The 14,679-nt window shown below is 48.1% G+C and overlaps 4 protein-coding genes across 4 annotated transcripts; 3 read left to right on the forward strand and 1 right to left on the reverse strand.

Moving 5' to 3' along the window:
- Positions 1 to 5,080: 5,080 nt before the first annotated feature.
- Positions 5,081 to 7,094, forward strand: BKA55DRAFT_543151 (amino acid permease/ SLC12A domain-containing protein; the record flags this gene model as incomplete). Its single annotated transcript, XM_046190556.1, has 7 exons — positions 5,081 to 5,269; positions 5,321 to 5,564; positions 5,615 to 5,704; positions 5,763 to 5,974; positions 6,025 to 6,499; positions 6,549 to 6,790; positions 6,861 to 7,094. 7 exons carry the CDS (start codon positions 5,081 to 5,083, stop codon positions 7,092 to 7,094), a joined length of 1,686 nt encoding a protein of 561 aa, XP_046045488.1.
- A 433-nt stretch (positions 7,095 to 7,527) lies between these two features.
- Positions 7,528 to 9,830, reverse strand: BKA55DRAFT_597093 (uncharacterized protein; the record flags this gene model as incomplete). The annotated part of the gene is made up of 7 exons (XM_046196031.1): positions 7,528 to 8,009; positions 8,062 to 8,245; positions 8,294 to 8,469; positions 8,515 to 8,788; positions 8,837 to 9,396; positions 9,458 to 9,607; positions 9,698 to 9,830. 7 exons carry the CDS (start codon positions 9,828 to 9,830, stop codon positions 7,528 to 7,530), a joined length of 1,959 nt encoding a protein of 652 aa, XP_046045489.1.
- A 1,185-nt stretch (positions 9,831 to 11,015) lies between these two features.
- On the forward strand, positions 11,016 to 12,057 carry BKA55DRAFT_694118 (Alpha/Beta hydrolase protein; the record flags this gene model as incomplete). The annotated part of the gene is made up of 2 exons (XM_046199998.1): positions 11,016 to 11,518; positions 11,577 to 12,057. 2 exons carry the CDS (start codon positions 11,016 to 11,018, stop codon positions 12,055 to 12,057), a joined length of 984 nt encoding a protein of 327 aa, XP_046045490.1.
- A 739-nt stretch (positions 12,058 to 12,796) lies between these two features.
- On the forward strand, positions 12,797 to 14,311 carry BKA55DRAFT_694119 (pyridoxal phosphate-dependent transferase; the record flags this gene model as incomplete). The annotated part of the gene is made up of 3 exons (XM_046199999.1): positions 12,797 to 13,110; positions 13,188 to 14,175; positions 14,231 to 14,311. 3 exons carry the CDS (start codon positions 12,797 to 12,799, stop codon positions 14,309 to 14,311), a joined length of 1,383 nt encoding a protein of 460 aa, XP_046045491.1.
- Between the last annotated feature and the right edge of the window lie 368 nt (positions 14,312 to 14,679).

Genomic DNA, 14,679 nt, shown 5'->3' on the forward strand with positions numbered 1-14,679 from the left:
CTTTGCCCCATCGTCACTTCTGACATTGGTGAAGGCAATGATGCCCCTCTTTCGTTTTTTCTCAATTCTTCTCAGTTTCATATGAGAAGAGCCGAGATCAAGCCATTGCTATCTCTGTAATCTTTCACTGAAAGATATTCTTACCATACGAAAGCTCTTATGCAATCATCAACACATGATGATACTCGGACCATGTGTTTTGATGCTTCTTACATCCAATTTTATACCCTCAGCTGCCAAGCTTTTACAATCTCTCAGTCGGCAATAGACACATGCAACCGCGTGTGCACAGAACGAACTTTTGTTCCTCCTCTCACAGATGCATAGAGGATTGGGGTCCATAGGTGACCAACACCATGTGGTAGACGCTGCGGAGACACAAGAGGAGCAATTAAAGGCTGAATCCTCCAATCAACATTCTCATATTAGGTATTCGGGCCAGATACCAACTTGACGCCGTTTCGGGTGCCTCTTGTTACCGAAACACTGGCTCAGTATGATTCCAAGCAGCTTGGCATCTGTCTCGATGACACCCAAATTACCCATCTCGTCCTGCCCCCACCTGCTCTCTTAGGTGATGCTGTCACCTGATGCCAGTCTTTTGGTAACTCGTGTTCGATATGAGTCTACCTGAGTTGATCCCTTAGGCCACTCATGCTATTCCTCGGTTTCACGACACTTCACTCGTGCGATTCGCAGGTGATTTTAGAGTATGACATGGCTAGTTTCCGCCTCCTACCACATCTTGCAGGACCTGACAGGGGGGAAAGAATGCCGAGAAAATAGCTTTCTTCTAGAAGGGTGGCGCAGTGACGAAGTGCGCATTACCTTGCTGTTTGGCTTCCCAATTGGCGCTAATGAAACCAAAAAGGACCTGCAGTCATCAGCACACGTCGATCGAACGAGTGAGAGGTTGATGAAGGGAAAGGACAGAGTGCTGAGTTGGTCGAAGCTTACAGACCCCGGGCCTTTCCCACCGTGGTGCGACATCAGCTATCTTTGTGGAAGGGACTGCGATAACACCAATTCAATAGCAAAATCGTGGTTGCAAAACGGTCCCAGGTTTCCCACTATTGATAGCGGTGCGCGGTTGTTTTTGCCGCCGCGGCAGTCGGGTTTCCCAGAAAGTGTTCGACTTCAATGTACCTACATACAGTACATTACGTTTCATACTCCAGGTTCTGAGATCTTACTTTGAATCTCAACTACGGGGTAATACGTAACAGTTTGCTCTCAACTGCCTTACCCCGTGGGCAAATCGCCATGAATCTGGGGAGAGCTCCATCGTCCTTGAACAGAACCACCAGCAACTGTCAGTTGAGGAAGTCGCTCAAAGTTTTGTACGTAATACGATTCTTCTGATGAGATTGTTGTGGCCATCGCTGTTGAGGCCCCGTTGTTTTGACTTGAAGCATGGAGCAAGGGCATGACGGGCCCGGACATGACCGGCTGGGCACCCTTGCAGCCCCCGCAAGGCCGGTTCCAGCGTTACCAAGTGTCGCCCCTGACCTTGTGTCCGTTAACTTAGATGAAGACACACGACTCAGCTTCAAGTAATAGCAAGAGAACAGTCACCATATCAAACGGTAATCGATAACCGAGTTGGAAGCTTTTGTTAGTGTCCTTTGCATTACCCGTCCCGAGTCAGCCGATTTCACGGGCCGATGAGAGGAAAATTATTACCTGCAATAACCTGCGGCGCATTCTTCATTTGGTTGAAGAGCCGCAGGGGTTGTTTTAAGCATTAAGCTTACCTTCAATGAGCCACACCAGACATCCCAAAAGTCAATGTGTAATTGCCCTAGCTGCAGGTGCTACATTGTACATTGGATGGTGACCAAACCCAGCGAGTGCTGACTGGCATGTGTTGGGCTCATTCTCGCTTGATATTAACAATGTGTATTGCACTGACAAGTTACACAGTACCAGTTGCTCAAAGATGTCCTCTTTTCATCGAGCAAGCTGACACAGACCTGCTCTCTACCAGAGCCAAGAGATACATCAAGCCTCATAACGCAAATGCAACCATCCATCGGAATTCCGACGCAATCTGCTGCAAATCAATCAGCCTTGCACAAATTCGAGAAAAAGTCGATACAGGGTAGCAATTCTGTCGTGTAGGCCAGCATTTCGAAACTGTCGAATCAGAACGATACCTGGCTTTGACGCGTATCTAGAGTCCTTAGTCCCAATACAGCAGGTTGGATAAATCGGCCTCTGACCTTCCGCTCTAGGCATGTCTCTGCGCTGTAGAATTTTATTGCGGCGTGTCTTAGTCCCTTATCACTTGGCAACGGGTGATAACGAGCTGTTACTTGTCGAGCAAGGGGCAAGTAAGCTGTTGCATATATAAACCCCCAGTTCCGCCAAGACCCACGCCAAGACAGTGGGCAAGATGACCGCTACATTTCAGTCTGTTCATACGCTACCGACCTACGGTACAGTATGAACCTTACCCTATCTGCCTCGGTTACGCGACCTCTCGTCGATCTCGTTGCCCCTATCACCTCAGGACTTTTCGACCTGCGGCATGTAGCTGTACCTACGCCGTATTCCTCACGATCCTCCGACTAGGCGCAAATGCCTCTGCAAATCATGTCGTCAGAAGACTAACGCTGGTATGCTTAATGACCTGTTCGCCCCACGGATTGACCTTATAAACGAAACCTCTCCCACCGAATACAAATGCATCTTTCCAAATCGCCAAGATGAACGAGTTGGCAGAAATCAAGGGTCGTGGGGTTGTCCTTGGCATGGGGCTTCTTGCGGGCGTTGGTTATGTCACGGTAATGCTGTGCTTTGGCCACCTCGGCGATGCCGCTGTTCACGGTTGAACTCTGGGTATATCACAGTGGAACGCAGGGGAATTGAGGTAAAAAATGGTGGTGTCAGGCTGTTAAGACACCGTTGAATTGGGTGTCTATTGTCAAAAAGATGGTAGAGAACTGGCTGTTCTATCTTTGGATGACGTTGGTGTCTTGGCCAGATATCGTGCAGGGCCAAGACGGATGGCTGTCCCATGGTAAGCAGAGTGATCTCGCTGTCACATCTGATGCCCAGCACGCCGAGATTTTAGCAGAACAATGAAATTGTTCTTTGGAGAAGTGTACTTGATTGGCCATGAATTTGACTTCATTGCTCTAATTCTGTACAAGTCAATGCCTGTTTTTTCCGGCTATGGTAAGTAGGACTACAAGCACATCTCGGCGAGATGTATCAAGCCAACACATTGACAATGACATGCGTAATCGACGAGTCAACATCGCAATCCGTGCGCAGAGGAGATCCGACCATCTACACATCAACTTTATAAATGTTGGTAAATGTTTTTATAGCCTCTGTGTGCAAGTAGCCTTGAGACCTTTAACTATAAGATGAAAGCGAACTGTCCAAAGAGTCAACCAAGTTTATCTTAAGATACCCTAAGCCTGTCTTTGTATATCTATTACTTGGGATAGAGGTTTTGAAAATGCAAACAGCCGTTCGAGGACATAAGTATCTGATCCTGCTATTTCCAAGAGAGAATTAGCCACAGAGCAAGTGCCTGTGTGTTTCTGAAGGCTAAGGCAACCTCAAAGGCTCAAACTATCATTCAACACTGGTAACTATATTCTGCAGATGTATAGACCGCGAATTTGTTGCAAGTTCCCCGGACATGGCTTGAGATGGGATGGTAGGCCGCGCACACGCTACCACCCTGATTTAGTAATTATTACACAGTCGAAGGAATATCTGACGTATTTCAGAGTCACGCAATTGTTTTGGGGAGTATTTCTATGGTGTTCCTGTCCGGTTTATTGAACTTGAGCGTCGGAGAAAATCAGACATAGATATCTGTCACCACCACTCAACTCATAGGATTTGGCTAAATCAAAGTAATACAGCTCTTCTAACCCGATATAATAAGAACAGAAACCCGACAGATGCCCAAACCTTCTGATATTGCGGTATGTTGTATATCTTGAACACATATAATAGTGAGTGTTTGACACGTGGGCTTCATGCAACATGGAAATGATCGTATCAGAACGAGTTCCAATCCACTGGGTCGGTCTAGGCTTGCTCCAGAACGCCACCGGGACGTGAGCCGCCCTCTAATGACATGAAGTACATACAGTATCTGAGCCTCCAATACCTGATTTCGGACATTGCAGGGGATGTCAAGAGACGGAACCCCGCGCCGATGAGATACGGAATGCTTCTTGATACTGTAGTTGACGTTATCATACTTCAAAGTATCGCCGAGCTGAAGTGATGATAAGAAAAGGATTGCCTTTTTACATCGAGAAAGCTGATAACACTTGCCTAAACACAGCTGAGTTATCGTCTTTATCAGATACTGAATCGAATACGTTGAGTACCGTTATGAAATTGCCTCACGGCAATGGACGCCAAGTGAACTCTAACTAACTCTCGCCCTTTTCCCCAATTCATCCTCGCGGTACCCTTCCTCATTCAAGTCAAAAGTGGCTTATCGCTCAACTCACTGATACCATGCCTAGCTCGGCTCAGCTTCTCCTCACCATCGGCAGATAACCATGATAAGATCAAGACACCGAGCAACGATTTCATCATCGGAAGCACATCCGTAGCGCCACGGAGAGAGCTAAACTCAACTGTTATCACATGGAATCCGCTCTAACCAATGATTCCCAACCTTACGATGAGTCTCGACTGATAGACGCTCGAAAGCTAGCTCGTTCTGGTCTAGTCGAAGCTGGGGTAGAATCCGGGGTAACTTTAAGCACTCAGTGGGTGTCGTAAATGCCTGATAGTGTTTTGATAGCCTGTTTTTCTTTCATCCTCCTCCCTTGATACTTGACATAGAGATAGCCTCGCGGATACTTTCCCGTAGAATCCAATCACGATATGATCGTCATGTTCATCAATTTCCCCAGGTTTTTCGCCCCCCTAACTCTACTAGACAAGCTCGATCCCTTGGCTGAGGAGAGTAGTATAAAGACCTACGATCGCCGTCGTGCAGAAAAGATGGATCCCAGCAGAAGCAAGCTCCCACTCCAGGGTCTTATATCCGTACAAAAGCTTACCTGACTGAATTCCTTTGACATTATCCTTCATCATGCGTCGAGAAAGTATTCACGATGTCAACATTCCAGCTGGGATGATGGAAAAGTCCCGCGGTTCGATGACGAAAGACGATGGTCTTGACCTTGCAGCTTCAAGAAGCATTGATGAAGTTCAAGCTATTGAAATGCAGGAGGGCAAACATGGACAGTTCCATCGATCCTTTACACCACGACAAGTCCACGTAAGTCACATAAACCAGAATCACTCACATTACTAACACATCTTTTTCAAGATTATTGCTCTAGGTTCCAATATCGGCTCGGGTGTCTTCATCGCTACCGGAAAAGCCCTCGCGACTGGCGGTCCAGGAAACATGGTGATTGCATATTTCATGGTATGCACATGTGTCTGGGCTGTTCTACAATCGTTGTCAGAAATGACTATTGCGTTTCCTGTTTCAGGAAACTATATCGACTATGCTGATCGTTGGGTTGATCCCGCTTTGGCCTTTGGAGCAGGTTTTGCCGAGTGGCTTGGTTCGTATACCTCAACTTGATTTTATGAAGTGTATTCTGACTGTTGATAGGTTGGACTGCTATTGTTTCTGCCGAGGCTGGTTTCTTCCATATCTTGGTAGGATATTGGTCTGGGGGTTCGTTTCCTTTGGCCGCATCTCGTGAGTTTCACTTATAATTTATCTTGCCCCTTTTGAATCTATCTAACAAGTTTTATAGTCAGCATCTTCATGTTCGCCTGTCTCGTCATCTTCCTCCTACCGAACACCGTCTTCGCTTGGTTTGAATACGTAACATCTCTGATCAAGATTTTCCTCTTCTTGATTATCATCACTCTCTCCTTGGCTTTAGTCCTTGGAGCTGGTCCTAATGGTTATGTCCACCACGGAGAGACATGGACTGATCTACCAGCGTTCCTCAACGGCTTCTCTGTAAGTCTTGAAGGACACTCTTTTGGATTTACTCTTGCTAACAACTTCAGGGATTCGCCAACTGTGCACTCCTCGCTACCTGGGCCGTCGGCGATCAAGTCTTCATCGGTATCATGGGCGGTGAAGCCGAGAGCCCACGCTTCTCCCTTGCTCACGCAACCAAGCTCGTCCCCTTCCGAGTCAACTTCATCTACATGCTCAGTGTCGTCTTCATCACCATCCTCGTTCCTTCCAACGACCCGCGTCTTCTCGGCGGAAGTGGTGTTGCTGCATCACCCTTTGTCATTGCTGTTACAGACTCTGGAATTCCCGGTATCGCTTCGCTTCTCAACGCTGGAATGATCTGTGGTGTCCTTGCTATCGCTGCCGAGTCTGTTTACCTTTCGTCACGAGTCCTGCGAACTATGGCTCATCAGGGTCTTATCTCTACACGTCTTGCACATGTCGATGATAAGGGGCGTCCCAGACTTGCTTTGATCATCACTTCTGTTGTTGCTGTTGTTCTTGGATACATTCAACTTTCTTGTAAGTGAAGCCTCACAATTTTTGAGAATTACGACTAACGTTGTTACAGCTGGTGGTCTTACTGTCCTGAACTGGCTCATCTCCATTACAAGCGCATCCTTCTTCACAAACTGGATCATTATTTCCTTCACCAACTACCGATTCCACTGTGCCCTTAAGGCCCAGAACGACAAACTCTTCTCGGAGACTTATGCTTGGAGATCGAGTGCTTGGCCCATTGCACCAGCATGGTTGATGCTAATCTCCCTCATGTTGCTGGTCTGCTGTATCTACTCCGGAGTAAAGCCAGTTGTAAGTCAACTCCCTAACGATCCTCCCCATGACAATCTATACGGGCAATTATCTAACAAATTTACCACAGGGTGGCACTGGCTTTTCTGCCTCAAACTTCTTCCAATACATGATCGGTGTTCTTGTCATTTTTGGCTTCACTGCTGGATACAAGCTCATCTTCCGAACTCCCTGGAGAGACCCTGCCACGGCCGACTGTCTCACCGGTCGACGACACTTGAGCGTTGAGGAGATAAAGCATCTCGATGAGTACTATGCTAAGCCCAAGTGGAGACGCTTCCTCACTTATGTCCAACTGTGGTAAACACCATGTCTTGAAAGTTGTATGATGGCGTCGGGGCCTTGGGTACGGATGTATTCTATAGGTTTCGGAAACAAGTCATAACAGACTATTAAAGTTTTCTCGCATTGCTCTCACCCACATATATCCTTGATCTTTAGTGATGTGCTCGTGATTTATGTATGGAAGCAGAAAACCATTCCATTACCAAAGCTAACGTGGCTGGTTTGAGAGAGAGACTGGTATAACACCGACTTAACTCACGATTTGGAAGCCTGTTTCGCTCTGGCGAAGCAGAAAAGGACTGGTCAGAAAGAAGGATGGTAACAGGACGAAACTTCACTTTAACTGTTAACTCTGATGGACAGAAGAGAACCGAACATGCTGCCAAGTGATACAAGGGGACCGATGGTGACCCTTAGTTATCTGTTTATATTAACATTGGACTTTCAGATCCTCATGCCCGATCCACATCTTCAGGCATCGGGTCCTCCGGCCATGGCCATGTCAAGCTATCAATATCCAGCGAATTGGCGATATTCAACAACTGTTCCGCACTAAGCTCATAGTTAAGCCCCAATCCAAAGCCATCATCTGACTCAAGACTAAATGGCTCCGCATAATCAGTGACGGAGCCTGTGCTATTGTCTATGTCATTCATGAAACCCTGTCGTGGCGTGTTCGAACCTTGTGTCGCAACCATAGGTCTTGAGTCGCTGTTGACGAGGAAGCCTCTGAGCAAATCTTCCAATTGCTTCAGTTCAGATGCCACCATATTGGCTACGAGGTTGCCTCTCGAGTTCATCTCGTCGAAAAGAGTGTAGGCGCGTTGCGTCCAAGGAGTATGGTCCGGTAGTAGAGATGAGTCGATTGCAGCGGCCATGAGTAGTGCTATTGTAGCAGTAAAAGCAGCGTCTTGGTCGAAGCGCAAAAACGTTTCTGCACAACGTCATAAGTAACAAGATTAGATGTTGAGAGACGGTGGACTGACCTAAAAGCCCTTGCTCAGAAAGACTGGAAAGGATCCTCAGAATCTGCTGAGCGGACTCGGTGCACATTTGGACTAGCCCTTTCACACTCTCTGATTGTAGCCAATGCATTAAAGCTACCTCTAGGTGACCAAGCCTTGAAAGGAGGAAGGTATAAAGAAGCGGTCTTGTGGTGAGAATGATACACTTTGTTATGTTAGAAGTGGATAGTCAGAACGAGATGGATGAGCCTACTTGATGTTGCATCAAATGGAGATGTGCCGATATTCGTGAAATGCCAGCCATACCCTCACTTGCCTGGATCTCAAACGACTTGTTCAATCGTTCAGTCACCGTAGCGATACTCATAAGAACAGACTGGGTAGCACCGAGGTATCGACTGTCGAGTTTTCCTTCAAGCCCATAGACAGCTACACTTGTCAGCGGCAATCTCTATCCGACTCAAGAATACGCACTCTGATTTATCTTTGCGAGGACTCTGCAGAAGTCAACATGTATCTTCAAAGCCTCTAGCTTTTGCGGCTGTCCTGGAAAGTCGGGAAAGCGTGCGCTTATCGTCTCGTCGGCTATGCTCAGCGGAAGTCCCAGAAGTGAAATCAGCTGGCGTTCGAGAATATAGAGCGTCCAGAACATGTGTCGACTTCTCTGCACATAAGCTACGTCAAGAGCACCGGACTGCATCTCGGTGTGTATTCCGTGTTCTAGGCCATGACGAAGCGCAGCGCAGACCTGACACCATTAGTTGCTATGCATGTTTTGAAGGGGCCAGTGGCTTACGAGACGATATGCCTGCTGTATGTGGTCCACAGATTGCAAATAGAGAGCAGCGCAACAGAGAACTTGCATCTCTTCTATAATATCACAGTCAAAGAAATTGAAATCGGGCATGAGCTTCATAGCTTGTATGAAGAAGTCACCGCCAGGAGGCCGTCGCGACTTGGTCGATTGAACCACAAAGGCCTTCCCAAACGCCAGGACGAGAAGGTAGTGAAGGAACCACAAAGGTTCTGCGCGCGCATATTCGGCAGGGTTCTCATGGAACAAACGGAAGCGTTCCATGAAGATGTCCTCATCGAATAGGCTATATAACCAACCGCAGTGAAACTTGACTGAGTTGATGAGATAAAGCGCAAAGTCCTTAGTTGGCAGGGAAGACATGTCGGGAGCGTCCTGCGCTGTAAGTTTTCTCGTTCCATCCCACCTCAGATCGAAAACTTTTCCTTCAGTACCGGCAAAGTGCAAATTGTGCATTGGTAATGGACGGCCCTTGACACGTTCGTGTGTCATGGTCAGGACTCTCTTGTTAAAGGACCAATTCGATGAAGTCCCCATGAAGACTGACGATAAGTTAACTCTGAGTGAGATAAGAAATATAATGGGGAATAGGTATGGACTCACGAATGTGCCCTGTGATGCTGGGAACAAAGTCATACGTGTGGAAGGCCAAGGGATTGGTGAGAGGAGCTTTGCCTTCGCCATTGGGCTGTTGATCTAGTGCTTCGGTTGGTCCATATGGTGATATTGAGGTTGAAGTCTTTGTCACTTGTTCTGAGATCTCGTTGCTTTCAACAGATAGCGGTACACGATCGCCTGGCTCTCTTAGTATATAAGGTCAATTCGAGACCAACAGAGACTTACTCAAATCGGGGCTCTTTGAACAACCAATTGTATTCTCCAGGACAACCTGTTGGTCTGACTTGCTCTCTAGAGCTGCCAACCTCTCTTGAAGCCGGTTGATATACCTGGATGAGATGTTTGAGTATGATTCCATCAACAGTTCCTGGCATCAACTTACCCTCTCGAAACAACAACCTTGCGAGATTCGTCATCGAATTGACACACCGATCCCCTCTTATCGCATTGTTGACATGGCTGTGATCCAGAACATCTAATCTTCTGATCTCGACATCTTACACAACTGATAATTCATCAGTTAGGTTGAATCTGCGATTGAGATAAGAACATACGCTTTGGGAACACGTTTCCTGGCATTATTTGGTCTTGTAGGATTAGCTCTTGTAGACGATGACATCACCTTGAAATAAAAACACAAAGAGGCACAGAAATGGTTACTGGTAGTGATATTGATGTATGAACGAAATAGTGCCGTCCTTGAGGCTCTCCATACTTGACGGGTAGGTTTCCGCTGAGAGAGCGGGGTAGGGATTGATAGGAACTCAAAGCCGAAAGGGGAGAATGGAAGTATTCTAGAACGTGTGGGTATCAAAGAGACGATTGGTCTTGCGGAGTTGATCGTCTACTGTTCCTGATTGCGTTAGCAAGATCTTTGATGTCAATTCAAAGTCCGGTTATTGCTTGTGATACGAAAATGGTCCACGAAACAGATCGTATTGAGTCAAGGCGAACTGTGATTCGAGGCATTGATTGAAGCTGGTCTTGAATCCTATGCAAGCCGTATGATACAACGTTGCAAAAGACGTACCCATACCGATTTATGTTTAAAAATAGCCTATCATGACCTTGTAATGGTAGAAGACATTGACTCATATTGTCTTTGACCGACATCTCAACCCGTGACGGCGGACTCGTTACTCCCTTTGGCCTAACCGAAGAAGCCACTCAGCAAGAAACAATTCTGTAGACCGCGAGACACGAAATTACTAGGCATTCACATTCTCATTCCTGATTCTCCCGATGAGTTGCTTTGTGGATGGATCAAGCTAACGAGCGGCTGAAGACCGAAGCATATGGGCTAGGTTGGTGGCTTGCAGGCTGAGCTTTTGCATGTGCAACAAACAAGATCTTTGCGGAAGAAAGGGCCCTCGCTGTTTGGACTTATTTTAAGCTTGTTTGTAACCTTTTGTGGTTGGTTGGTTGGATTTGTATAAGAGGGGAGCGACACCCTGCATTGAACCGTCATACTCACTTACACTAACACGAACACCAACAAACCCGACATACACAGTCTAATAGTCTTACCACTAGACAACCACCAATGTTCGGCTTCCATCTCAGCTACCAGTGGCTTCACTATACTCGACCTTCAGGACCTCCATCTCCAATCCCTCAAGGCCTCGAACGTCACTGGGTAAACACACCCCAAGGCCGAATCGAAGTTCTCTCCAACACCCCCTCCATCACCAAGAAGTTCAATGGCCCTCCCATAGTCTTCTGCCACGGCGGCATGGGCTGCGCATGGGTATGGACAGAATACATGCAGTATCTGGCAGCACGTGGTGTTCAATGCTATGCCGTTTCGTTGCGCGGCCACGGCGAATCATGGCATCCATCGTATTTCCGCATGGTCTTTGCAACGCCTCGAAGTGCTTTGGCTTCCGACCTCGTTGCGGCTATAGAGTGGGTGCAGATCAGGGAAGAGAGTGAGGTTATGCTTGTTGGACATTCAAGTGGTGGTGGTTTGAGCCAAGACGTTCTTAGCGACGGGGTAGCGAATGTGAAAGCACTTGCTTTGCTGGGTGCAGTCCCAGGATTTGGATCGTGAGTCAAGATAAACACGTATCTCGAAGCTCTTGCCAGGCCACTAACACAGTCATAGAATAGGCGTGTACATGAATTGGTGGAAGATGGATCCATGGTTCACCATCCGAATGATCTTCCATCTCTGGCACTCCAATTCACCGCTATCCCACCCAAAGCTCACTCAAAGAGCTTTCTTTGGCGACAAGTTTCCTCTCTCAGCCGTCATCCCGTTCCAACGTCACATGAACCGCTACGAGAGTTACCTGTGGCCTTTTAGCATGATGTACAGCTTCACATCGCCATCAAACATCTTGAACCATATCCGTAATGATGGCGCCAGTGGTGAAAAGGTACTTGTCATGGCAGGTACTCAAGATAAGCTGATGACTGGTCCTGTGACGGAGAAGACAGCGACATTTTATCGTGAGGCTGGAACTGCTAAGCGAGACGGTGTAAGATTACGATTCGTCGAGGGAGCAGGACATCATTTACAGAATGATGTTCAATGGGAAGACGGCGCAGAGAAGTTGTTTGAGTTTTATAAAGGCATTGCTTGATGGTCTTCCTAGAACTGGTGGTGGCTATTGATCATGTTCGGTCCACTGTTTGTTATTCTGTTACTTCTCAGATCGGGACCCTTCCCGTAGAGCGCTCGCAACTCCATCATGATAATTCACACCATTCGATATTCTATTTCCCCGAACCAGCGGCAACGCTTCCATATAAATCTATCGGTTCGATTTAAATCGGTTCAAGATCCCGAGAGATGGCCGAATCATCGTCCACTCAATTAAAACCTCTCGCTCCGGTAGCGGCCTCGCACAACCCAAGCTAACCTGGACATGACACTGAGAAAGCTCCGTTCGCTGTGCTGAAAGAAGCAAAAAACGGGGACGGAAGACAGGGGATTCCAAAGCTAGAGTCAGTACACTCAGCGTATTCCCTAGGCGAAGTTCACTCTTCCTTTCCCCTGAGGCAATTCATATAACTCTGATTCAACATCCTCAAAATCGTCTTTTTACTGCTTAAAAAGCCATTGGTCGCGTGAAGTTCATATCTCGGTGCTTCATAGACCCGAAAAACCCGGCTTCTGTGCCCCGAATCGGAAGCCTACCGACGTTCTCTATCCTCTCGGCCTTCTTCCGTTGCGTAGGCTCCTTTGCTTGCGGTACCGCAAAAAAACTCCCTTTCAGAAGGCCTCAGGCAGTCAATCTGGCGCCCCTTCAGCGGTTGTCGTCCGTGGCAGTGGGGGTAGGCGCAGTAGCCAGTCGTAGTCTGTTAAGATCGGCACTTGCAATGGAGGGGAGAAAAGTGCCCCGCGCTCCGGAGCTGTCCGCCGAGAGCCCCCCTTCTTCTTCGGCGGGCTTCAAGACGTATTCGGCCGCTGCCTCTGGATCTGCGTCGGCCGATAGGATCTCTCTCGTCTCAGGTCATTTGTCGCCTTCTTCTTATACCGCGACTCCTCCTGCTCAAGCTTCGGTTTCTTCTCAAGCTCGTCGTCTTTCAACATCCACAGCAACCATGTCTTCTCAACCTGAACACGCTACTCTCCTCATCCCCGGACCCATTGAGTTCGATGATGAGGTCCTCAAGTCTATGGGCCACTACAGGTACGCCACGATACGACTTGGATCACGTTCGCGTGATGTGATTGATAATATCTCGCTTGCTAATACTTGTCACACAGTGAGAGCCACGTCGGCCCCGGCTTCGTCAACACCTTCGGCGAGACCCTCACCCTGACCCGCAAGCTATTCCAATCGACCGACCCCTCCGCCCAGCCGTACGTCATCTCCGGTTCCGGTACCTTGGGATGGGATATTGTTGCCGCCAACCTGGTCGAGGCTGGTGAGAACGCCCTCGTTCTCAGCACTGGATACTTTGGTGATGGCTTCGCCGACTGCCTGCGCGCCTACGGTGCCAACGTTACCAAACTCGACGGTGAAGTTGGCGGCCGACCTCAGCTCCCCGAGATCGAGAAGGCCCTTTCCGAGAAGAAGTACAAGATCCTCACAGTCACCCACGTCGACACATCGACTGGTGTCCTAAGTGAGCTCAAGAACCTGGCCGCCACTGTCCGGCGTGTCTCCCCCGAGACTCTCGTTATTGTCGATGGTGTCTGCAGTGTTGCCTGTGAGGAGATCGCTTTCGATGAGTGGGGTCTGGATGGTGTTGTTACTGCCAGTCAGAAGGCAATTGGCGTTCCCGCTGGTCTCTCCATCTCATTCTTCAGCGGCCGAGCTGTCGCTGCTGCTCTTGAGCACCGCAAGACTCCTATTCCCGCTTACTTCGCCTCCTTGAAGAACTGGACACCCATCATGAAGAACTACGAGGCCAAGAAGCCCTCTTATTTCGCTACTCCTTCTCCTCAGCTCATCCACGCCCTTCACACTGGCCTCACTCAGATCTTCACCAAGCCCCTGTCCGAGCGATTCCAGGGCCACATCGAGGTTTCCAACAAGGTCAAGAAGGCTGTTACCGATCTGGGCCTGAAGGTCGTTGCTACAAAGCCCGAGGACCAGGCTCACGCCATGACTGCTATTTACCTGCCCGATGGGATTGGCGCTGCCGATGTTCTGCCCAAGTTGGCTGCCAAGGGTGTCGTCTTTGCTGGTGGTATTCACAAGGCTATTGCTCCTAAGTATATCCGATTCGGCCATATGGGAGTCAGTGCTGTAAGTGTATCTGATCTCGTTCACTCGAGATGACCTGCTAACATAGTTTTAATAGCTTGACCCTAGCCGAAACCACATCGAGAAGGCTCTTAGCGCTCTCAAGGAGAGCTTGGTTGAAGCTGGCTACAAGGCTTAAAGAGAACGAACGAACAAACATTAACATCGCTTGAGGACGGCCAAAAGACGGCACACTGTCAATTCTTCGCCGTCCATGCAAAAAAAGTTAAATAATGAAACTATGGCTGGCCATGTATGGATATTTGGATACAGACGGAGCCAACTATAGAGGGTTGGCCAGTATTGTCTTTTGTCGATAGAGCGAGCCTTGAAAAAATATGATACTTTGATGAGAGACGTGTCTAGCCATGGTTCGCTGTGTTTTGTGAGCTATCAGTTTATGCCTGGTGATGTTGTCTGCTGTCATGAAGGGTGTGATATCTCATCTGCTGTTAATGCAGAGCATCAACGTCGCATACAGCTCATGACAGCTTAGAGTATGAACAT

This window comes from Fusarium redolens, assembly GCF_020744475.1.
Source record: "Fusarium redolens strain MPI-CAGE-AT-0023 chromosome Unknown BKA55scaffold_15, whole genome shotgun sequence".
In the NCBI taxonomy this organism is placed as follows: domain Eukaryota; kingdom Fungi; phylum Ascomycota; class Sordariomycetes; order Hypocreales; family Nectriaceae; genus Fusarium; species Fusarium redolens.